This window comes from Apodemus sylvaticus, chromosome 2 (genome assembly GCF_947179515.1).
Source record: "Apodemus sylvaticus chromosome 2, mApoSyl1.1, whole genome shotgun sequence".
Lineage (NCBI taxonomy): Eukaryota > Metazoa > Chordata > Mammalia > Rodentia > Muridae > Apodemus > Apodemus sylvaticus.
Window position 1 is genome coordinate 184,591,123 of NC_067473.1, and position 25,422 is coordinate 184,616,544.

At 45.4% G+C, this 25,422-nt stretch overlaps 1 protein-coding gene across 2 annotated transcripts in view; it reads right to left on the reverse strand.

Moving 5' to 3' along the window:
• Positions 1-24,039, reverse strand: part of Itpr2 (inositol 1,4,5-trisphosphate receptor type 2) — a 410,062-nt gene extending 386,023 nt beyond the window's left edge. The window contains exon 1 of one of the 2 annotated variants that reach the window (XM_052175272.1): positions 23,616-24,037. In XM_052175272.1, coding sequence (XP_052031232.1) covers positions 23,616-23,707 — 92 coding nt within the window. In that variant the 5' untranslated portion in view covers positions 23,708-24,037. Of the gene's footprint in view, positions 1-23,615 lie in introns of both variants that reach the window. The other variant, XM_052175273.1, reaches the window with a different exon arrangement.
• Between the last annotated feature and the right edge of the window lie 1,383 nt (positions 24,040-25,422).

The following is a 25,422-nucleotide window of genomic DNA, read 5'->3' on the forward strand; positions in this document are numbered from 1 at the left end:
TGGTAACCTAAAAACTTAAAGAAGCATGTGGGTGCTGGAAACCTCACTGTTGTTAAACTAAGCATGTAATACTGTTTAATGAAATGATTTTATGTATTTTATTAAGCAGGTAAACACCAATTCATATATATGTAATATGAATTTGAATGACTTAGCTTATAAAATGCAGCAATTTATGAGTTTCTGTAAGTATATAAAACTTAACAGCTGATAAAATATTTTCCTTTTGAACAATCTGAAAAAAACTCAATACAGCAGACTATATGGTTTATACGTCATGACTCTATGGCTTAAGTGTAAATCTTCACGTGTTTAAGGGTTTTTCTGTTCTGTTTTGGTTTTGTGTCTTTAATTCTTCTGGCTTATATTTGAGCTTATGTTTAACTAAAAAGAAATTCAGCATCCTCAGGCCTAGGGTCCCACGATCCTGACACAGCTGACACCCTGCTGTCCCGCTGCAACACACTTCAAGCTGTTACTTTGTTGCACTGCTGGCTGCACGACTCCAATCAGCAGCCAGCACCCGAGGACTGCGAGTCTGAGTTTAGTCAATGAGAGTTCAGTGGATCATAAAGACAAAGCAAGTAAGATCCAGGAGATAACATGAGGCCCGATGATGCAGTGACAAGCATCACAGAAACAGAGGAAGGAACGAGGGACACAGAAGTTCACATGGACTCCCCCGAGAAAACTGTGGATTCGATATTACATTCTAGACAGATATGACAAAGGGAGCTCTCCAAAATCATCTAGCCAGTGACCGCACCACTACACAACAGGGCAGTGTTGCATACCCAGAAACTTTCTGTCTTGTGAACTCCTCAGAGCACTGTAGGGCATGACTAGGTCTGGAGCTAAGCACTCACCCCTCCTGCTTCCTCAACCATCCTGCCTTCTTCAAAAGAGCAAAGAACACGAGATGCAGCTATCGCTTCCTGGCTGAGCAGACATAAAAGGGAGAGATTCTTAGAGGAAATAGTTGGCAAGAGAAGTTCCCTAGCCAGAAAAGCCTCTGGCGGCTGTGCAGCCATTCCCACAGTCATTGCTGCCCGAGAAGCTGTTTCCACACGGTTGGACAGGATAGAAGCTGCCTCGTTAAAGCTAAAGCAGGTGACTGTTTCTGAGTCAACCCTAGCCAGGGTGCTTCTAAGAAAGGGACGTGCTGAGAAGCATGTGTCCCGTCCTGCAGACACGGAGCTTCCTGCATTTTCCAACAACTAAGTGTAAACATGTATGATGAAAAGGGAAAGCTGTCGTTCCAAAGACACACCTCCAACTGACATGGCAGAAATCAAAAGGCATTAAACCATTCCTAAAAACAAGCTTGGTAGGTTGGTCTATAATCCCGTAGGAGGTGGAGGCAGGAAGATCAGGAATCCAAGGATAACATAATGAGCCCCAACAATCTCAGCCTACCTGTTTACATTAGACACTGTCTCCAAAACAAACAAAAAGCCCTAAAATTAAAATTTAGAAACTAAGCCATTTTTCTGTGCTAGCCCAGATTTACCTCAAGTGTTGCTTATGAACCATGTGCTGCTCCAGGCTCACAGCTACGAGCAAAACCATACCCTGAGGTCAAGAGGTCTTGAAGCTTTTTCTCTTGAGGTCTTTCAATTCTTAACAAACATTTAATCTTTGGATCTCAGTGAAGAGCAAAGAGAGGATTCCTCTGCTGGACAGGCACAGCACAGAAACACCGCTGTCACAGAATGTTATGGGGCAGGCTCCTTTCCTTCAGTTTTTCCCTGAAAGTAAAACTAACAACCTTAACTCTTTGTAAGGGGAAGAGGGTCTCAAATATTGGCCCTATAGTAAGGGGTATAGAGAGGATAAAGCAGAAAATCTCAAGACCACAGATGGGTGTGTGTGGGGGGGGTGAAAGAGAGACAGACAGGCAGAGAGAGAGAGAGAGAGAGAGAGAGAGAGAGAGAGAGAGAGAGAGAGGCAATCTCTAGAAAGTGAAAGAATAGAAGAGCTACACCATTATCTTCCTAAAAGATCATATGGTCTGAAGGGTCATTGCTACCATCTGTATATAGGTTTGTGTATCTTTTCTCTTAATTTGAAACTCTCCAAACCCTACACAACATATATGAACAAATGTATTTCTTAATTTTTATTTATGCCGGGAGGGGAGTTGAGTCAGGTCTTAGGTAGGCACTAGGTAGGCACCAGGCTAGCTTGGCACTGAACTTCTGATCTCCCTGCCTCCACCTCCCAAGGACTGAGATCGCAGGCGTACAGTGCCAAGCCCAGCTCCATGTTATAATTTAATACAACTAAGGAGCCACCCCCACATGAAAGAGTTGACAACTCTGGGGGCTGCAGGGCACAGGACTGCGTTCAAGGCTTCTTTGAAGTTATATACCTCATTTTAAGAACTTCACATCTGAGAAAGACAGCTTTAGGGAGACAAGGTGCACGATGTGCTGGCATCTCTCTGGTCTGAGGCATGGTGACTCTCCTGTCCCTGCTGTTACTCCTCCCTCCCAAGGGAGAGGCTGTCTCTGCTCCATGCCTGTTCTATTCTGTCTGTAAAGTGCTTTTCTTCTGAGCTGATACCAAACAGATTCCTCTGGCTAAGAATGAAAGTATCACTTTCCCTTCCTTTCAAAACAGCCTTTACCAAGACTTGGAAACCACTGCTGTATAGCCTCAGGGCGGGTTCTGAGGAACACAGATTCCTGCCTCTTCCTGCTGCTCTTCCTGCTTCTAGGCTGCTAAAGGCAAATTCACTTTCAGTGCCAACTAATACTGCAATCAACCCCCCGAAACTGAAGATCTAGAAATCTAAGGTACATATAACTATTTTCAATCTTACCAGTTAATTTGGATCTCTACAAGCACCGGGCCTTCACTCTTCCTTATAAGGAGTCTGAATTTGATTGGGGTTATCATATCTTAGTCGGGGTTATTATTGCTGTGATGAAACACCACGACCAAAGCAATCTGGGGGAGGAAAGGGTTTGTTTGCCTACATTTTCAAGTCAGGTCAGGAACTCAGGCAGGGCAGGAACCTGGAGTCAGGCACTGAAGCAGAGGCCATGGAGGAGTGCTGCTTACTGGCTGGATCCCCATTGCTTGCTCAGCCTACTTACTTATAGAACTCAGAATGACCAGCTCAGGGGTGCCACCACCCATAGTGGGCTGGCCCTTTCCACATCAATCACTGATTAAGAAAATGCCCTACAGGATCGCCTACAGCCCCATCTTATGGAGGTGTTTTCTCGATTGAGGTTTACTCCTCTCCAATGATCATAGCTGCGTCAAGTTGATATAAAACTAGCCAGCACAGTAGGACTTCCTAATTCCCTCCAAGATAGTACAATCGTCTACCCTCTGGATAAATGAGCAGAAAAGCACCTTCCTGGAGACCATTTGTGCTCTGTAACTAAATCTTATAGTATTTGTTCTTATCATTTTATTTGTATCTGGCTTTCACAGTTCTTGGGGGTGGGGTGAGGGTTATACACACATCCGTGTTTCACTCTGGCCTGTGCCTACAAATGTGGAAGCCAATCAAATATCTTCCTCCAATGTCTCTCCAATGTGTTTTTGAGACAGGGCCACTCACTGAACCTGAAATCTATTGATTAGCTTAGATGAACTGTCCATCAAGCCTCAGGATCCTCCTGTCTCCATCTGAGACACCCACTCAGACCAGTGCTGAACCTGCCCGATCCAGTGCTAATCCTGCCTGATCCAACTTTAACAAGAGTCCTTAGACTTGCACAGTAGGCACTTTACCACGAAGTCTTCTCCCCAACCCTTCCTTCTATAGATTTTTAATTTTTAATTTAAATACAATCACAGACCTTTCTCTCTTCCCTTTCTTCTTCCCAAGTCCCTCCCTCCAACCCCTAGAACTCACCCCCCACTCTCAAATTGATAGCCTCCCCTTTTCCAATTATTATGATTACATATGTGTGTGTGTGTGTGTGTGTGTGTGTGTGTGTGTATCTATACACAGATATATAAATACAACCAGCTGATACTGGTTTTGTTGTATGCTGGGCAACTGACTATGGAGCTCAACGTCAGGGAAAGGCTGACTCTGTCTTCTTAGTCACCATTTGCCTACAGTTCAGTGTACTTTGAACTAAATTACACATATTTTTAAGTTAACTTCTTTGAGCAACTGTTTTTTTTTTTTTTTTTTTTTTTTTTTTTTTGAGCCTTACCACTGCAAAGATTTCCCACCAAAATTCTAATTAGAAAAGAAACAGCCCTCCACAGTCACCTCACCTTCTAGGCCCTTGTCAGGGACCATGTAGGTGTCATCCTACAATCAGTCTCTCACCTAAGCCAGTGCAGACTTGCAGCCTCTTCCTCATTTAAGTTGTTCCAGCTTTGGACATTAAATCCAAGTTAAGTGCAAATATTAATGCCATCCATAACTATAAATTAGATGAGAAAATACACACACAGTAGGAGACAGCCAGGCCGCTCACTGTGGATCTGTCTGTAACCTGCACAGTAAAAGGCCACAGCTGTGGAAGCTGGTGGCATCTCCTGCAGGAGGCACAGGGATTGGTAGAAGAATAAGAAAGCTTCACTGGGCTCCTGTCTGAGGAAGGTCTGTGAGAGACGTGTTACCCCTCAGGCAGCCTCACCAGTAGAAGTCCTTGTTCATTGTTAGTTTCCTTCCAGATCAGCCCAGTGTAGCAGTCATGAGAGGGGCCTGTCTTCTCTCCTAGTGACTACCCTGCAGAGTACGTTAGTGACACAGCACATCCTCGGTCATCTGCTTTATTTCAAGTATGAGCCACTATTCCCAGCCACTCGGTGTCTTCTCTTTTTAATTTTAATAGTTTTTTATGCAGATGTCTGAGTCTGCTTTGTATATGTACCATGAGCCTGCAGCTCTGGGGAGACCAGAGCGTCAGACCCTCTACAAGTGGAGCTAAAAGCCATTGTGAGCCACCTGACTTGAGCAGGAACCAACCCCAGGTCTTCTACAAGAGTAGCAAACACTCTTAGAGGCCCCGTAGGGCCATCTCTCCAGCCCTTAAGTCCCTGATTCAACACTGTGTTTATTGATGCAGGAATATATTTAGAAAGCAGAAATAATTGGCTACTACAAATTAAAATTTTACTTATTTTTATTTTAAGTTTATGAGGGCTTGCCTGCGTACATGTATATATAGCACACATGTGCCAGGATGCCAGATGGAGGCATTGGATTCCTGGAACAGGAATTATAGGTGCTTATGGCTGCTGGAAACCCAGGTCCTCTGCAAGAGCAGCCTGAGCTCTTAGCCTCTACCTCTCCCTTCAGCCTCTAGCAACACAAGTAAATAGCTTCATTTAGGTAACTATTCCTACACTGCAGTCTCCACTGCAGTCAAGCCACCCAGGCCTCATCCACATCTCCTTTATGTCCTCTTTTAAAGCAAGGAATAGAGAAAGGGAATGAAGTGCAGCCTCAAGCTTCACTGGTTGTTAAAAATAAAATAAAATAAATAAATACTAAACCAAAACAGAAACTAACACAGCTGTATCTTCAAAGTCCAGGAGTCAGTGACCACTAAAAAGAAAATCACACTGTGGCTACGTGTCTAAATCTAGATAGTCAGAAACCCAGAGAACACACTCGGAGTAGGGAGACATGGGGCATTTCCTGTGGAAGCTTCCAGACACTGTCTTAAAGTTCCAAGTCTAATTAAAAAGAAGAGGTCGTGAACAAGGGATGGTGGGGGGGGGGGGAGAGGGTAGGAATTATGTAAATATAGCACTTGGTATGAAAGTCTCCAAAAAAAAAATACCTATTGGTAATTTAGATTTTTTTTTTTAAGTTCTAGGTCTGTTAGAGAAAACAAATGCTACTTAGAAAGGTTCCTGTCAGCACTTGGGTTTCTGCCGGGCAGCTAGCCACAGAACAACCCCACTGCCACACTCTTGGAATTTAGATTTTAGACAGGCAGGGAACAGCTTCTGGTTGGTTATAGGAGAGAAATTGGATGTGCTTTGGATACTATACTGAGCTAAAGATAAAGGAAAGACATAGGCAAGGTGGCCAGTTCCTATTTCATAGCGCGCACGCGCGCGCGCGCGCACAGACACACACACACACACACACACATGGGGTGGGGCAGGGGGCAGGAGGAGGAGAGATGGAGAGGGAAAGGTGACACACACAGGAACAATTAAATGTTCACTCAACAATGTGCTCTTCTAGAAAAACTATTTCATGAAGTCTCTACATTTTAAAAGTGAGGCGACATCACCGACCTACAGCAAACCACTGGGTTCCCTCACCAGCTGAGTCCCTGAAAACCCTGTCTTCACCAGCTGAAGACAAAGCAGAGACCAGACCACTACCACCAACACCCACCACCACCCACCATCACCCCCACCACCACCATCCCCCTCCCCCACCTCCCACCCCTTGAGAAGTCAGGTCTCAGACCACTCCCCCTCCCATTGCTTCTGAAGCAGGCTTTGGGCAGAGCCCTTGTGCCCTGAAGGAGGCCACTCAAAGAGCTGGATAACTACAGGCTGCGCCTTCCCTAAGGTCCTAGAATGCAGCTTTCTGAGGGCTGGGGCCTATTCCGCTGGTGCATGTGTTGGGTCTTCTCACTGCTTGCTTGTTCAGCACCCAAGGCCCTCCTTCCCACCAGGAACCCTGACTGTAAGAGGGCAGAAGGCTCTCCTCCCTCTCTAGCCAATGGCATCCCATCTGTAGCCCCCGCAGCTCTTCCCCAGCCTCATCGCCTGTCTACGCTGCAGTGAAGCTCACATTCTGTTCCTAGGGCTTTAGGCACTCTATCAGTTCTGAGAAGAGGAGGAGGAGGAAGAACGCTACCGGCAGCCGCTGGCACCACTGACAGAGCACATACCCAGCTTGAGACAACCCACGTGGTACAGAGCCAAGGGCTCCAAGGGAATCCAGACGCGCAGACTCCGTTACTCCTCACAAAATCCTTTAGGTTAGAGACTTGATTTGGATTTTCTCATTCCTATCCCCCACCCCAAACATATCTAACTAATAAAATTCGTGTCTTCAGATATTTTCCTACCTTGTCATGCCTGAGAGTGTGGCAGGTCTCAAACTCAAGTCTATCACCAGTTAATCACCTATTAATATCTCCTCCCACCTCAGAGCTCCATTGATGTGAGCTACTAGAAAGAGCTGCTCTCAGAGAAGCTCTCAAACAAGTAGCCCAGGCTGGCCTCAAACTTCCAACATATAGCCTGGGCTATTTGAGACCCAGTGAAAGCATGACCTTGAACTTCTGATCCTCCTGCCTGTACCATCTGAGTGGGACAGCAGACACACATCCAAGCCTTTGTGCGTGCTCAGCAAGCGCTCCACGCAGACTAGCTACATCCTCAGCCCCTTCAAAGCATTTCCAGTGATTTTTAAAACAGTTCTTCCACACTGAGTCCATGCATATATGTCACTTTTCCAGAAAAGAAAGAAATTATCCTTTGAGGCATTTCTAAAAGAAAGCTGAAGGCTCAGTGGTGTTTGCTGTTTGGGTAGCTGCTGCTAAGAGACAGGGGTCAGACCCACCCTATAGCCATCTCAAATCCCCTAGTGTCTCCAAGACGAGGATTATAATTTGATCAGTTATTAGTTAAAACTTGACACCTTTTTCTAAACAAATACATTTGTTTGTAAACTGGCTTATTATCGTACATATATTGTTTTGCTCATCCCGAACAATCACAGAAATTTGGTCAGAACTCCTGATTCTTGGCCAATATGAAAGGTCAGAGACACTGGGACAGGGGTGACGGTGTGGGGGGAGTGGCAGAGAGGTCTGTACAATTTTATCCTAAAGGCTGCAATCTAGTGCGTTGTTTTGTCTCAGTGGATAAACAAAACAGGGCCAGCCAGCCAGGTGGCTCAGTGAGTAAGATCCTTCTCGAGAAAGCCTGGTGTCCAGAGGTCAAGCCCAAATCCCTCGAGAAAGTAGGAAGAGAAAAATGATTCCACGGGCTTAGGGTTGTCCTCAGACCTCTCTACACATGCACCATGTCTCTCACACACACATATACACATGAGAGAGAGGGGGAAAGAGAGAGAGAGAGAGAGAGAGAGAGAGAGAGAGAGAGAGAGAGAGAGAATAAAAATAAAATGATAAGTTTAAAATGTTTTATTTTGTTACCATATCCTAGCAGGGAGAAATATTAACAAAAGATGTTGGCTTCAAAACATAAGAAAACTTGAAAAATCTAGTCATAGGAAATACAGGGAGTGGGGTGTGAACATTCAGTAATGGCAGCGCAATGTGCACACAGCTATTGAAGTCATTATTCATACTCATGCATCCAGTGTTTGCAGTACATCAGGGGACAACACACATCGAACCAGAACTGAGAGACAAATGCAAGCACTGGAGGTTTAGAAATGTACACCAGTGGCACGAGGAAGAAAAGAAAAGATCAAAACCAAACAAATAACTGATAAGGCAGCATGACTTTGAACAGCCTGCAGACAGCAGCTCACGGTATGGCGGTACGTCCAGCCCCCCTGTAGTGTGAGCTCAGCTCGGCTGCTACAAAGGGATTCACGATGCTCTCTTCACGGTGATCTTACAAATACTAATGTATAGCTTGCTCTTACTTCATGCTCTGGAGCCTGGCACTCTAGGCCTGTTCCATAGAACCTATTTTATGTGTGCTCATCACCAAGAACTAGACAAGATCTCCTAGCAGGACTCTCCCATTTTACAGTTAAGGAAATCCAGGTGTCAGGGTTAAATAACTTCTGAGGAGCCACTGGGAGAGTAAGTGGAGACACAATTTGAAACCAGATTTGTCTAAAGCAAAAGTCTCAACCATATGCTACAGCCCCGGGCACTGATTCAATGTATTTCTCGGATATGTTCTATCTGACAGGTACCGTGCTACAGCCTCGGGCACTGATTCAATGTATTTCTCGGATATGTTCTATCTGACAGGTACCGTGCAAGGCAACATAACTTCTGAGCACACATAGCCTCTGCCCTTTTGTTTAAATCTAAAAGGAGAAATAAGGACAACCCAATACTCACAGATACAGAATCAAGCACTGAGAAGATAGTAAAGTGCTTTCATTGTGAGCATGAGGGCCAAGGTTTGGATCCCAGAAGCACACACCAAAAGCCGGGCAGAGCAGCAAGTGCCCGTAATCCCAGCACTGGAGAGGTAGAGGCAGGAGAGACAGGAGGATGCCTGTAATTCACTGGGCAGCTGGCATAGCCAGGTGTAGGGAATGACTCCATCTCAAAAACTACGCCGGAGAGCCACTGAGGAAATACACTTGACATCTACCTCTGACCTCAACACACAAGCACACACGCCCTCACACACAACCTCAAGCAGATATATGCGTGTGCATACACGTACATGAACATATCCACCGTACACTGAACCACACACGAAACTAAGAAAGAATCAAAATTAAAGCCGCCACTGCAGCACACTTACAGATTGCCATTCTGTAGCTCATAAAGGGTCGTCACACAGTCTAGAGGGCAGAAACAAGTTAGAGCAAGTGGGCATCTACATGGGAAATAGATGACAGGCATGCAGGGAAGAAAGGAAACTGAGCAGACCGCCAGGAAACATCCTGTGAAGCTAAGTGTCTGTGAAAGAAAAGCAGGTATTCTGCCAGAGGACCTCACACTATAAAGCACGGAACACAGAGAGCCCGCAGTCAAACTGAGAGCCGATGATATTTTATCTAGATGTGAGCAAATACACCTTTTATTCAAATCTGTAAGTTTAGTCTTCAGAGCCTTAGAAACAGTGGTGGATGTCCCAGTCCCTAAGCTTTGTGTAGATCTGAACTGAAGTTCAGCAGTGTCCCTCCAGTGCCTCTGTGGCAAGCGGCTTCTGTCCCCAGTACAGCTTCTGCCATGTTAGATGTTCTGTCATCTGTTCTGTCCTGTTCTGTCATCCCTGCCTTCTCTGCCACTAGGCCAAACCTGGCTCTAGAGCAAAACCTGGTTCTTCTAAAGCAAACTGTTTCATTCTCTTGCTTCAAAACCACCTATAGTTGATATAGAAAACCCTCTCTGGCCCTTGGCTACCCATTTCTTGGGTGAATATGACAGAGAACTGGACTTGAGGATGTCTGCAGAACAGTTTCACTTCCTGGTGCCTTGTGAACCTTTCTAGTACAGTGGCCTCATCTATGTGACCCAAGATGCGTTCTTCCCACCCTCTTGTTCCAAACACCTTTTCAGAGCGAGGTGCTGAGCCTTCCTTAAAGGTCTTCCTCTTCCTCCCAAGTGTAGTGAGTGGCCACAGTGGGCTGGGGAGAATGTCGGGTGCAGAGTGGGGAGATGTAGACTTTGTCCTGAACACCCACAAATCCAAGTCATCTGCTAGTAACAAAGAAGGGAAAAAGAATCTATAGAGATAGCCAGATGGGCCTGATACTGAGATGCATTTTGTTACATGTTTCAAATTCTATGATGTTGTTGATATTTAGTTAGAATCTTTCAGAATAGGACTGGAGATATAACTCAGTGGCAAGGTTCCTGTTACACAAGTGGCAGGATCTTAGTTCAAAGCAAGCCAGCCTGTCAAATCCCAGTCAGCAAGTCCCAGGTGACAGAGACAAGGTCAAGGGCACACTAAAGGTTGACCTCCAGCCTATACACCAACACGCAGATATTTTAAATAACTAAAAATAAAGGCATATGTAATAGCCCCTGTTTTGAAGAAGGTACATTTGAGAGATGTGAAGCTGTTCTCCTTTTTTGTCCTTTTCTTTTTTCCAGTGCTGAGGATCCAACCCAGAGCACGATCCCTTCTTCAGAAAGTGTCTATGCTTATGCGCCAACCTCGCAGTGTCTGCTGCCAAAGAATTACCAGCTGTCAAAATTCCTCCGGGACACTTGACCGAAACCCCTGCTGATTCTAAGCTTCCAACAGCCCGCAGCAGAATACTCAATGCACTTCCAACAGATGCTAGACACGTAAGAGGATCTCCAGAGACTGAGACCTGAAGGCAAGTTCTTTGCTTTTCCCCACACCAGGTAACAAGGATTCACATGGGAAACAGGGAGAGGCCACCTGCATCCTGACTCGCAAGGAAACAGAAGGGAGACAAACATAAGCTCGTTCTCATTATCCCTGAGCATATTAGACAGACATTTTCATAACTTGCTTTCTTTGACATTGGTTAGACTCACAATGAATGTCTCTTATGTCTGTCACTCCAAGTCACTGGGTAGCATCCTAAGAATGACAAAATCCCTCCACTACCTTCTCCACATGCTGCCCAAAGTCAGACCGGAACTTACCCTCTTAGAAAACACGACCAAAGCCAAAAACCTGCCTACAGTGTAAATGTTTAAGTGGTCATGTCCCTGATATTAGCATGACCTTGAATGCTCTCCAAACACAAGAGACCAGTCTCTAAATCATTAACTTACTTTGGCTCGCTGCTCTGCACTTGGGGATCTGGGCAGCTGATTTTTGTTTTAATTGCTGTCTTTACAAGGTACAAGATCGTTAAACCACACTTGAACATCACAGAGAACTCCCACAATATTAATGTCTTTCATCTCAAACTTTCATTTTTGTTTTTGCTTGTTTGTTTGAGACAGGGTCTTTCTGTGGAGCTCTGGCTGTTCTGGAACCCCCTATATAAACCTGGCTGGTCTTGAACTCACAGAGATCCCCAGTGCTGGGATTAAAGGCTTGAGGCACCATACCAGGTGATTCAAACTCACATTTCTAATATTAAGACATTTTAAAATGTCTATCACAGAGGATGATAGTGAAGTTAGAACTAGGACATTACGTTACATTGTTTTAGTTTCCAAATTTTTTTGCAGTTTGTACATGTCCACATTTCCTTCTTTTCATTCTCTTGTACATGTATGTAGTAGCTCAGCTGTGTGTTGAACCCCAAAGGCTTCTAGAACATGAGTCAGGACAATGCTAAGGGATCTCAAATTCTTAGACAATGGCCAAACATATCAGTGGATATAATCAAAATTAACATAAGATCAAAATACTACCTGTTCCTTCTCTTTACACCTCTGCCTCTCTGTCACCATTTACTCTCAAACCTTAAAAATGAAGGTTATGAAGTGAAACACATTCTATTATATTTTTCTAAAGTAAATCACATGTTAATACTTCAGCTATTCTCTGGGTTTGATTTCAGGCAGTTCTTTCTATTCAAGCTCAGGCACAAAATCTGTCCCTGGGAGAATTACGGGTTATCCACTAACAGGTCTACTCTCCGACACATCGTCCTGGAAGTGCTTACAAGTTCATTCTTTGACCTTGTATCCAACAAAACTGAGCTTGCGAAACATTGGCTTTTCTTTATTGTGACTTCAGAATACAAACACTGAAGAAAGGTCAAGTGCGTTACCTTTTCTGATGTAAGTTTTGTCCTGTGTTGGTTTTTTTAAAGAACCTCTAACGGCAAGACAGAATGGCACCTGCAAAAGTTCCCTACTTTTTTAAAAAAGCTATTCTCTTTATTTACATTTCAAATGTTATCCCCTTTCCTCATTTCCCCTCCAAAAAAACCCCTATGCCATCCCCCCCTTTGCCTGCTCACCAACCCACCCACTCCCTCTTCCTGTCCTGTCATTCCCCTACACCGGGGCATGAGTCTTCACAGGACCAAGGGCCTCTCCTCTCACTGATGTCTGACCAGGCCATCCTCTGCTGGAGCCATGGGTCCCTCCAAGTATACTCTTTGTTGGTGGTTAGGTCCCTGGGAAGAGAGCTCCTGACTTTTACAATTATCCGTGGCTCTCGAAGATTTCATAAGAACAATTACACTGCTGTTTTCCCCAGGAAGAAGCTGCTGTTGCTAGCCACTTAGTACACAAATCCCAATGTAATGCACATTTGTTCAGCAAGTGGCATGGTGACGAAGGACTGCTGCATGGTCCTACTCCACGAGGTACCGGGAATAGCCATGATCCTACTCCATGAGGTACCGGGAATAGCCAGATTCATAGACACAGAATCACCTCAAAGACGATGTCGACTTGTGTCAGAATCGTACCGAGTTTCTTATATGAAGAAGTCCTGATTGCCCACACTGCTATGTCCTTGCTGCCCTGAGCTGATTACAGTGAGGCAGCCAAGATAGTGAATGTATACCGTGTGTACCATGTTACCATTTGCTTCAAAGGACACTACGCTTTTACTATGGCTTTCCTTGCCTACACGTTGGGGCATTTCACTCAGGCAAAGCTCCACTGTGGCCCCCACCACACAGTCCCCAAAGTAGCAGAGAGCCTAGCTTAGCTTAGCAGTTTCCCTGCTGGCCAGATCTGGGCCTTGCAATCTGCCTTCCTGGGCATGAATAATGTTTTAGTTGACTTTTTCTGTTGTGATAAACAGCTCAAGAGGAAAGTGTTTGCTTGAGTTTACAAGTTACAACCCCATCATCGAGGGAAATCTGAGCAGGAGCTCAAAGCAGGCACTTGAAGCAAACACCAGACTCCTGGTTCTTGTATAAAGGTCACGTCCATCTGCCTAGAGATGGCAGAGCCCACAATGGGCTGGGCATCCTTACATCCATTATTAATCCAAAAAAAAGCCCCCAGTGTCACTCCCATATGCCAATCTGATGGAGGCAAGTCTTTAATTAGTCTTCTCAGGCATGTCTAGTTGACAACCAAGACTGGCCATCACCAGTAATGACTCCTAATCCAAGCAAGAATGAATTCTACCAGGTGCATAATGTAAAAATTAACAAGAGAGACAGAGAATACAGGAACTGCTGGGTGACGTCCATGTTCAGGATGCTATCCAGAAAGACGGTCCTGCTGTTGGGAGCCCCACAGCCAAGCTCCTCTGCCTATCTGAGGCCCACTGCGAGGCCTCCTTTCAGTTGCTTTGAGTTTCTCAAATGTCCTTGAAGGCATTTCCTGCTCTTGAGCCGGCCAGGGGTGGTTTCTGTTTCTTACCAACATAAAGCCTTACTAAGGCAAGCCAGTCACTGCGCTCCAGCATTATCCAAGCTGAACAGTAGTAGGACAGGCAGGTGCCTTCGGGTCTCTTAAGATCAGACGGTACAAACCATGATGCAAGGGATCCCTGTGAACTGTTTACAAGGTATCAAGACAGTTCCACCTGAGATTTGCAAATGACTTAGTTAAAAGTGAATTGAACAGGATTTGAGGGCCCCTCACTATCTTGAGGACAAGACGTGTCCATTTGACAACTTATTGGTCAAGTTTATGGACTTGTGTAAGGTTGCAGTCTTCTATTAGATTTTTATGTGTTTGGTCCTTTTGTCTCCATGTTGAGCCTTGAGGAGCCATATGTATTCTGAATGCAATGTCCAGTTCTCTTTTCAGAAGGACTTGCCATGCAAGGAAAGCTCCTGGTGATGGATTTGGAAGTAGTCACACTGCCTCAGAGATAGACTTCTCAGGGCCTCCATTGCATCTCTTAGTAACAAATGTAACAAGTTCTGTGCTTCTTCTTCAGCACAGAGAGATTTTTTCCAGTGATATTTTAACAGTAACAAACATCTTACTTCAGATAGGACCTCAGTAAATCCTGTCTGAATTCTAAGAATTTAGATATGAGCTTAGATTACACTGTGTCAACTTCCCTTTCCCTCCCCTGCATTTATGCGCATCTCTGATCTCTGTCACTCTTTAGGACCGTAAAACCAAGTCAGAAGGAGAGGGGTTGGGGAACCCCAGTTAAAAATAATTACAAACGACTTTAAATCAGGTGTGGCCACGCACGCCTGTAATACCAGCACTCGGGAGGATGAATACAAGCTTGAGACCACCCTGCATTGCATATTGAGTTCCAGGACAGCAATATGAGTGAGACTCCGCATCAGAAAAAAACATCCAGAGAAGCTGGACACATAGGGAAAATCACAAACAGACAGCCCTGGAGATGGAGAACTTTAGAATTGAATAGAAGTCTGACATCTACAGTGCTGGTACTCTGTCTAAAAGTTCCCAGTCACTGTAAGTTCCTTCCTGACCAGGCTCCAGTTCCCTTGGTCATCACTACAGTCTCTTTAAACCCATCATATATGTCAATGTCTGGAAGCTGTTGTAATAGTCACAGTCTGACCCAAGCTCAAAGCTCTCTCTTGGGTGAAGCATCAAGAGTTTTCAGATCATTTTTCTATCTCTGCTTATCTCAACAACATCAAACTGTTGGCTTTGGGAGTTTTAGAGCTATTAAAATGATCAGTAAAATTTCACTGGTTGTTGAGAAATGAAACAAGACAAGGTCAAGAATGTGCCACTGATGCAAATGCCTAGTGTCACTAGGATGCAAATGTCTGTCCATCCTGATGAGTTGAGATCAAGTTGTTCCTCCTCCTTGAAGCCTGCCTCAACCAGGTCAGACCAGCCAGAGAGGGAAAATGTGGCTCTTACAACTCTCTGTGACACAGTGTCTAACCTTCCCGTCGTGTTGGAAAGGAACTGCCTGACGGCTCTTGTTCACCCTGTCTCTGATGCTATTTACTAAATCCACTCTCCAGCTACTCATTAAACACCTAGTAGGCTCCAGAGAGTTCCAGCTCTACTTCAGAAACTGACTAATGTTGGGCACAAAAGGATTCAAAAGACACAAAAGTACCTGTTTGTTTCTAGTCTTAAGAACTTTAAAAGGTATTGGATGTGTTTGTGTCCCCACAGACTTCACCAAACATCAAACCTCAAGCTCTCAAAAGAAGGTCAGCCTTCCAGATAAGGATTTAGAGCATCTCTTGGGTACAAAAGTCTTGCCCGTCATAAAGGGTCAATAACAGTGAATGAATGAAGTCAATCAAAGCACAGCACATGCCAGCATCAGGCACTTTGTCAGAACAGTCACATGAACTCAGATCTTGACAGCAATTTCAATTTCAATATTAAAGATGTTTTATTCTTAAACAGCCTGCCATTTTAACTTATCCTCAATTTAAGATCTGCGAATAGGTAATGTTCTAACTATGTAACAGCTATTCATTTTTAAGATTTATTTATTTATTTTATGTATATGAGAACACTGTCTTCAGACACACCAGAAGAGGGCAATAGATCCCATTACAGATAATTGTGAGCCACCATGTGGTTGCTGGAACCTGAACTCAGGACCTCTGGAAGAGCAGTCAGTGCTCTTAACCACTGAGCCATCTCTCTAGCCCTGTAATAGCTATTCTTAACCAATTATTGGTTATACTTTGGAAAGAGCTCACTCCTCCATTTCAAAAACAGACATATAAAACATTCCTGGTTTATTTCAATCACATACCAACAAAACAACCCCACAACTGAGGCCATAGACAGTGAGTCAGACAACAGCCACCTCGTGCTTAGCATGGAGAATGCTAACACAGCCAGGGAGCCAATACCAGGTGGATAGGTCATACCTGCTGAAACAAGCTTTAAAAACGAGGCAGAATACACATTTGCTTTAACAAAATAGGCCAGCCCTCACAGCTGCTCTGCATTACTGGCAACAAACGTTTTCCATGCTAGACTTTAAAACATTAATAGCGACCAGGATCCAAGCTAGAATAGTTACCATGGCTGTGTCCCCCATTTTTCCTCTACTGACAGTGACTGGAAAAATGCTTTATTTATACTTCTCAAAATAAGTACTGTTCATTAAGAGTAAGTAAGAAACTAAGAGCCTTAAAAACTATACAGACATCTCAAACATGTTTTGATTATTAGTTAAGTGAACTGTGCTGATTGACCTATAATGTGCTATGATTGACCTGTAAAGCTGTCACACAAAGTCATGGCTATTTCCTCTACATCTGTCTATGATGACATGCAGTGTATCTGCACAATGTGTGAGTTTAGGTCTGTAGTCGGCTGTCTACGTTCTCCCTGCTGTTTTGCCACCAGTTACACAAGGTTATACAGTCTAAAGGGAGCAACTGTCCAAAGAGCTGCAGAGTTCCTGAGGCTCTGGAAAAGCGCCGGGCATTGAGAAACAACAGCTGTCTGGTCACTTAGCTCCTGCCTCAAGCCAGAGTCTGGAAACTGCAAGTTGGTCATGACGTGACCGTTGGGTTTAAGATGGCATCCAGAGCTGGAGAGACAGGTCAGTGGTTAGAACATTGCTCTTCCAGAGGATCCAGATGCTATTCCCAGTACCCACATGATGTCACAACCATCTGTAACTCCAGTTCCTGGGGATCTGATGTCCTCCTTTGGTCTCCATTGGCACTAGGCATGAACATAGTACATAGACACACATATAGGCACCCACCCACCCATATAAAATAAATAAATATATAACTGTTTTAATCTTTAAATGTGTATTGAGAAAAAACAAGACTATCTGCACATCTGTAACAGAGAGCAATGCCTCTTACTTAGGGTCCTGTTAAGGCAAAAAAAAAAAAAATTAACATAGTGAGAATAACAATTTTTAAAAGAAACAAATCAAATCTATACATATTTAAATAGCAAAAAAAAAAAAAAAAAAAAAAAAAGCTTCAGAGGAAAAAACTTGAGGTGGGCCATAAAGGCTCATGTTTCAATCCCAGTACTTGGAAGGCAGATATGGGAGAATCTCTGTTGAATTAGAGGCCAGCCTGAGACACTAGAGCAAGACTCTATATCTCTACAGCATTCAAAACAACACAGCAATCCAAAATATTAAACTGAAAAATAGAAATCAAAGGGGCCATGGATGGAACGACATAACAAGTATTTGGAACCATTGTGACCCATCTCATGTCCATCACTGAACATTGAAACCAGTGAGCAGAAATGTTACTTGCTTGGCCAAAATCAAGCAGGAGCTAAAAATAAGGACCCCAGGGTTTTGTTACCCTGAGCGACTACTAGAATGGCCTGAGATCAGAGTATCAGCCAATGGTCACTTGCAGCTTTCTAAGACCTTAGAAGGTGGCTATCACCTAAGTCCATAACTGATCATGTATTCTAAGTACAACAGCAATAGCTAAAACACATACATATAAATGCACATCTATGACCAGAAGTGTGCATACACACACACTTTTCACTTACTAATCAGAACCCATGTGAATGGACAGGGATGGAAGGACAGCCTGTGCTTCTGCCATCCCACCCCAGCCCACCCCATCACCCCACTCTGCTCATCCCCACCTTTAAAGCCTTTGACTATGGATAAAGCCTTTGACTATGGATCCAGTCAGAAATATGGATACTAAGAGATGTATCATCATGGGGAGAGGGGAGCTTATGATTTTAAAAAAAAATGGAAAAACCAAAGGATCCATTAGCCTGCATTCAAAACTCCACGGTGTATCCAAAATCCCTCCTACCCTAAAGAAAGAAGGAAGAAAAAAAGGAAGGAAAAGACAAAAAGATAAGAAAAGAAACAAAGAAAAAACAATAACTCTAAAATACATCACCAGAAAAAAAAAAAAATCAGTTCAAAGTATATACACCACCCAGGATGTAAGGTAGTTTTTCTGTAAGTCAATACAAGGGTATCCTATACAGATCTTCAGATTTGAACACCATCAGCTGGGCCTTCTGGTACATGACTTTAATCTCTTGGGAGGTAGAGATAGGCAGATCTCTGACTCTGAGGCCAGCCTGGTCTACAGAGCAAGTTCTAGGACAGCCAGGGCTATACAAAGAAAACCCTGTCTCCAAAGTATAAATACCACTCAAAGGAAAACTGAAAGAAACAGAATTTGCAACCACAATGTTCAAGGGACTTAAAAGCCACGCTGAAAGGCCTGCGATAGTTTAGTACATAAAAGCATGCACAGCACTGGAAACCTGAGCCCCTGTCCCAACCCACACCGGAAGGAAAAGTGAGCAAAATTCCCAAAGTTGCTGTCTGACCCCCACACATGTGCAATTACACTCACGCCAGCACACACACACACCACACACACACACACACACACACACACACACAGAGTATATTAAAAATGTAATCTCATAGAAAAGAAAAGCTGATGAGCCTCCTTTTGTCAGGTGCTGCCATAGGAGCCTGCTCAACTCAGAGTGAAACCCTACTGCAAACCGCACTGCAAACACTACCACAACACAGCCTTTAAAACTCATTTACACCAGGAAATATTTAAAGTAGGCAACGTTTATTTGCAAATAAACATCTGTGCCATGTAAAGTCAGCTCTTGTCAACCGCACGCCTGATTTCAATGGCAGTGCCATCCTGCTTCTGAAAGGGTCGAAGGGATGAGGAGTTAAAACAGAACCAGAGAGTTTCCTGTCTAATTCTTAGCTACTCCCTGGAATTTGTAATGTTACAGCAGAACAAATGAGTTTGGCTAAACATGTGCAACACCACAGTCATTGAACCAGAACTCTGGTCTAGTTCACTCCAGCAGGCCATTGTCCTTTGAAGAAATGTTGAAACTGTATATATGGAGATATAACCCTTTCCCTATACACTTTCATTTTACCAAATTTTCATTTGTCTCTTGTGTTCAATTTTATCAATTTTATCCTAGGTGGGGGAGAACAGGATCTTCTCTCCTTAGTCTCCAAAACAAGAAAGCTGAAGAAGAGATACTGGAGATGAACAAGGCCTCGTGCCAATTAGTAGCAGGTCCAAGGCAACCGGAGCAGAAGAACAGGGAAATCAAGGATAAGATTTTACCCAGCATTTGATACAAAAGACTGCAGAGCATATGGCAACAATGTAGAGAGAGCCTCTGCCTCTCTCTACTCTAGAGACTCTAACAGTTACACTGTAACAGGGAGCACACACACCAGCAGGCCCTAGGCAACATTCTACTTTGTAAGGCTCCAGAGACGTCAGGTGCCTGCTCCTGAGTCCCAGCACCTATATGACAGCTCACAGCCATGGGGATCCAACAACCTCTGCTGACCTCCACAGACACTATACACATGTGATACACAGACATACATGCGGGCAAAACACCCAAACACGTAAAATATTAAAGTATTTTATTTGGGTCATGCAAAGACCTTTCTCGTTTCCCAATAATGTCCTACACTATGAAACCATGCATGAAAAGATCAGGTGAATGTAGCATAAAGGGGATGGGAGGGCATAAGGGAGGGCAGGAGGGAATGGGGAAAGGATTGGGGGAGTGAAACAAAGAATGTTTGGAAATCACCATGATGATACCTAATTCTTTATAAGCTAGAAAAAGAGAGAAAGAAAGAAAAACTTTTTTTTAAAAAAGTTTAACTATGAAAAGCCACAAACAAAACAATAAAAAGAATCTACAAAATAATAATCGTCCCAATCATTCAGAATAAAGGTCTTACATTCTGAATTTTAAGTCTCTCCCAAAGGCCTGGGTGTTACAGGAGCAGTCCTTACCACCAGTCATGGTCCTTACCTCCAGTCCTAGTGGGTAGAGGTACTAAAGTGGGTACAAGCCATAAGAGGAAGGGCCCAGTGGAAGGCCTCTATCTTAGCTTGCTTTTCTGATACTGTGATAAAACACTAGTCAAACGTTACTTGGATTTATAGGCTACACAGTCCATCGTGAGGGTGAACTCACAATGTCAGGTCAAGCGCTCCAGGAGCCTGGAACCTGGAGGCAGGAGCTGAAACAGCACGGAGAGGAGCTGCTGCCTGACTTGCTCTCCATGGGTGGCTCAGCCTGCGTTCCTGTAGAACCTAGGACCACCTGCCTGGAGTTGAAACCTCCCTCAGTGTGCTGGGTCTTCCATATGAATCATTAATCAGGAAAATGCTCCAGAGCTGTGTCTACAGACAAGCCTGAAAGAGGGCGATTTCTCAATGGAGATTACCTCTTGCTAGGTGACTCTAGATGCCTTGTTGACCAAACTACCCAGCACAGCCTCTGAACTCCACATGCACAGCACACATATACATGCACACACACAGACACTCACACAAAGACACATACAAACACACACAGGCATAGACACACATATACACAGATACAACACACATAGACATATACACTCATACACACAGACACACACATTCATACACAGACACAGACACAAACACACATGCACTCACAGTCACACACAGAGACACTCACATATAGACACACATAGATACACATATACATACGTGCACATATACACACACAGAAATATATGCTCACTCTCTCTCTCTCTCTCTCTCTCTCTCTCACACACACACACACACACATATGCACAGAGTAGTACTTGAGTACTGGGAGCATGCCCTGGCCCTTGCCCCCTGCTCACAAACACCTGCTATCTATACTAGGCCACTGTCATTCCAAAGCAACAGAACTGAAGACTGAAGAACTGAAGCTTCCAAAACTACAGGGAAGAAAAACGAAAAGCTTTCCTCCTTCTAAGCTGATAATCTCGGGTATTTTGTTATAAAAATGGGAAATTGACTTTAATTAAGCTGTTACAAGATTCAATGTAATTATTTCTCAAGTGGTTGAAACTTCTCACTCCTGATAGGTTGGCTTTCTTTCTTTCTTTCTTTTTTTTAATTTTTTTTTTTCCAAAACAGGGTTTCTCTGTATAGCCTTGGCTGTCCTGGAACTCACTCTGTAGACCAGGCTGGCCTCGAATTCAGAAATCCGCCTGCCTCTGCCTCCCAGAATGCTGGGATTACAGGCGTGCGCCACCACCACCCGGCGAAACTTCTCACTCCTGAACTTTGAAAAATTACTTTATAAGACAGAACCTCTAGTTTTGAAACTACATATTAATAAAAACCAATGAGATTTTTCTTTAGACGTGAAGCATTGTAAGTGCCAGAAGTGTCTTTGAAACTTCTACAACAGCACTCGAAGATCTCGCATATGACATTGTTTGAAAATGCTCATTGATAAGATAATTAATAATTTCATGTTGGACATTATTGGATATTTCCCAAATGTGAAAGTATTTCTTCCTATTTGCTTTCCTAAACAGGAAGTAGTATGTCACAGATACAAGGATGTTAGTATTTCTCAAGCAAGATGCCTCAGAAGCTTTCTAGTCTATCGTACTTCATAATTACTTCGTGACCAGAATGAAACAGTCTGCGAACACATCCTAAGGAAACTTCACTATCAAATCTCCATCAAGAAACACAGACTACAATAAGCACTTTTGATGCCACTGAGCACACCACAGCGACAGCCATTCGTACTGATTTTCTGTGTCTACGGTTATTATTGAAAGCAGAGCAGGACACACTTGACTGGGCATCTGAAATGGGAGTAGAGTTCTGGCTTTGGATGCAAATACCCTCTGTTTCTTGAGTTGCTCACTTCTTTGGGTCCCCATCTCCTGGTCTCAGCGATGCCTACTGTGGAAGCTGACCACCTCGGCCCTTCCAGTATTCGCTTTCTACACTATCCACATTCGATCTTGCAAGTGACCCTTGAACTCTTGCCTAGTCTGGGTGGTGATAATTACTGCATCAGCTAATTAACTTATGAACGTAGTCATTACAGCTTTGCCATGCTAAGCACTTTGCCTCTCTTACCTCTTTCCTCCCCACGCCCCTATGCAGAAACCACTGTGAGTTCCATTTGTAAACTCAGGAGATGTAGCCCAGATACATTTCATAACCTGCCCATGGTCATAAGGTTTGCAAATCAAAGGGTGGGAATCCCAGCCCAAATCTTCCGTTTCAAGAGCCCCTCCTTTTAGCTGCTAAATGGCGACACCTTTCACGTCTACCAAGTTTGACAGGGTTCATCAATGAAGCATGCTCCTGGACCCAGGCTAGACTTGGACTGTGAATTCTCTCAGAAGCAACTGGGTTGAGCAGAAACACTTGGACTAAGTACTTCTTTCACACTTGAATCTCAGGAGCAAATAACACAGAAAAGATATGCAATTAAATCTTCCTTCCCACAGTCTGTGGGGAAATGCACAAAGAACAGGAACTGTGGAACCACTAGTGACTTCCAGAGAAGGCACTGGGCACGCAACACTGTCACAGAAAGGCTCTCTCCCTCACAGTCCAAGGGACAGGACTCCAAAACCTAAGAGCTGAGAGCAGTCACCAGCCTCAACCTTCTCAGATAAGACAGTCTGAGCCAGGGCCCATGAAGTAACCAAAAACCACCTGTACACTAAAATATATCATAGTGTGCAATGAACTCTTCACCAGCAAGGACACCATGAAGGAATTGTCTAGAAACCAGAAAAGGTCCTACCTACCTAATGCGCTGCTTTTCTGTATGTTACACATCTTTATCCCCAGTTCTCACGCCGACTCGGCTGAGCTCCTTTCACTGGGCGGAGGGGATGAACAGGGAGAGAGAATAGCGGCGTTCTAGAACCCTGTCAGCCCTGGAGGCCAGTTTTGGCAAAGCCATTGGAGTGAGTCCTCCTTTGGCAAGGCCAAAAGGAAATTACTTCAGCGAAGAGGGGCTGGTGATCTCTTCAAGCAGGACAAAGCCACATTTGCTCTGTGCACATCGCCTCCTTTCATAGCCAAAGCCAGGGACTTCAACCCACCGTTCTTTCCAGCCCGGCACTGAGAACAGCCATAGGGAAGATGAGAAAACATACACATTTTAATCAAAATAAGGCAGGGAAGGCAGGCTCGCAGGGCCTGTCTGGGGCATGCGAACCACTTCCTCTTCTCGGATGTGTCTCAGGCTGCAGATTATGAAGTTGCTGAGAAGCGCTCTCAGCTTCCTGCGCGCTGGGACCTAGGGGACCCGGGGCTGCCCCAGGCGCAGACCCGGGACACGCCGCGCGAGAGGGACAGAGACCCGACCTGGCTGGCGCTGCTCAGAGCACGTCCTGCTTACCCCAGGGTGCTGATGAAGCCATTGACCGAGCCCTCCGCGTACAGGGACACGATGTCCCCAATGTAGAGGAAGCTGGACATTTTGTCAGACATGCTGCTTCACACTCCTGTGGCTGTCCCCGCTGTCTCCGCTGCACGCAAGGGTGAACTCGGGCCCGCTGGGTCCGAAGGGTCCAAGAGGCTCAGCTCCGGGCGCGGTAGCGAGGCCACCGCTGGGGACACTGCGATGGCCCCGCGCCGCCGTCGCCGCCCCTGCCCGGCCGTAGGTTTCCTGTTCCTGGCGAAGTTCTGTCCTACACCTTCGCTCCTCCTCCCTGGCCCGCGCTCCCTCTGCGTCCCCACAGTGCACGCTCGCCTGAGCGGAGCCTCTAGGTCCCCTTGGGGGACTCTCTGGACCAGGTGGCTGTGCCCACGGACAGAGAGGGCGGGGAGGAGCCCGGGAGGGGGCGCGTGGCCAATCAAGCCTGGGCGGCCGGGGGCGGAGCGGGCCCGGGGCGGGGCCAGCTCCCGGGGGAAGGGCCACCCCGAAGCCAGTGGGACAGAGGCTTGGGAGCCACGCTGGGCGGCGCTGCGGGGGTGGCGGGGACTCAACCCCGGGCATTGGTTCTGGGTTGGGGCGGTCTTGGAGGGGCAGCCCCGGGATCAACAGCGACAGTCTGGAGTGACTCCGGGAGGGGAGGAAAGACGAAAGAAGGACGCAGGCGGGACCCAGGACTTTATAGACGCGGGCCGGGAAGGGGTGCAGCGAAGCCAGCGTAGACAGGAGGATCCGGAGCGCGCAGGGGCAATCCCTATTTGCGAAAGGCAAGGGACTTAGAGGGGTTTTGGAGGAAAATTGCGGACAAGAGGGCTCGGGTGGAACCGGCCTTGAGGGACTCCGGCTGGAAGAGGGCGCAGAGCAGCCACTCTGCTTGGAGTGGGACCTGGAGTACCCTTGACTGTCCAGCTAAGACTAGCAGCCTGCAGGCGATTGGGGGCGGGGCGGGGTGGCGGTCTGGAGAATCCTGGCGGCAAAAGCTGGAGTCTGTTTGGATGCATGTTTGAGTGGAAAAGTTAATTGAGGAGGAGGAAAGGGTTAAGGAAGACACAACTGAAGAGAAGAAGAAAGAAGGAAACACTCCTGTGGCGTTGTTCTTGGATCTTGTTTTTCTTAAGCTCATGGCTGGGCAAAAGGATCCAGCAGCTGCAGCTGCTATGGTGACCACCCTGGTGACCGTCAATGGGTGGGTCAGCGTTGGCTGTGAGAGCTCACAAGTGACAGTAACTGTGGGTTCCATCTCGGGAGCGGGTGACAGCCTTTGTAGCCCCCGAGGTTATAATAAATAAAACTGGAGACAGGACATGAGTCGTGGGCGCCCTCTCTGTTGTGCATCAGTCCATCTCTAGAGTATTGTTTTACAAGTGTTTGGTCCTACTCTGTGGAAGACACGGAAGAGGTGAATGCTGTGGTCAAATCACAGCTGACCAAAATCAGAGTTTAGCCTTCCAATTCAAAGATGCCTGGGGTGGAAAGGTTTTAGACAGCAAGGAAATGGCAGTTCTGAGTGTCAGTGTGGGACAAACCCCACCTCATGTAGAAGCAAACAGTGTAGTCCCATTCCCAACACCTCTCCTCCTTTCCCTCTCCCTCTGACCAATGGAGCCGCATCACCAGCCCACGGATCTGTCTTCGTGTTGGCCACAGAATACAGTGACTCAATGAGAGGTGCCCAGTAGGAGTCATCCTGTCTTTGCTCATATTGGTGTTGGGAAACAAGGGATGGGCTCTGTTATAAAATCTCCAGGTGAAACAAGATGGCCCTGGGATG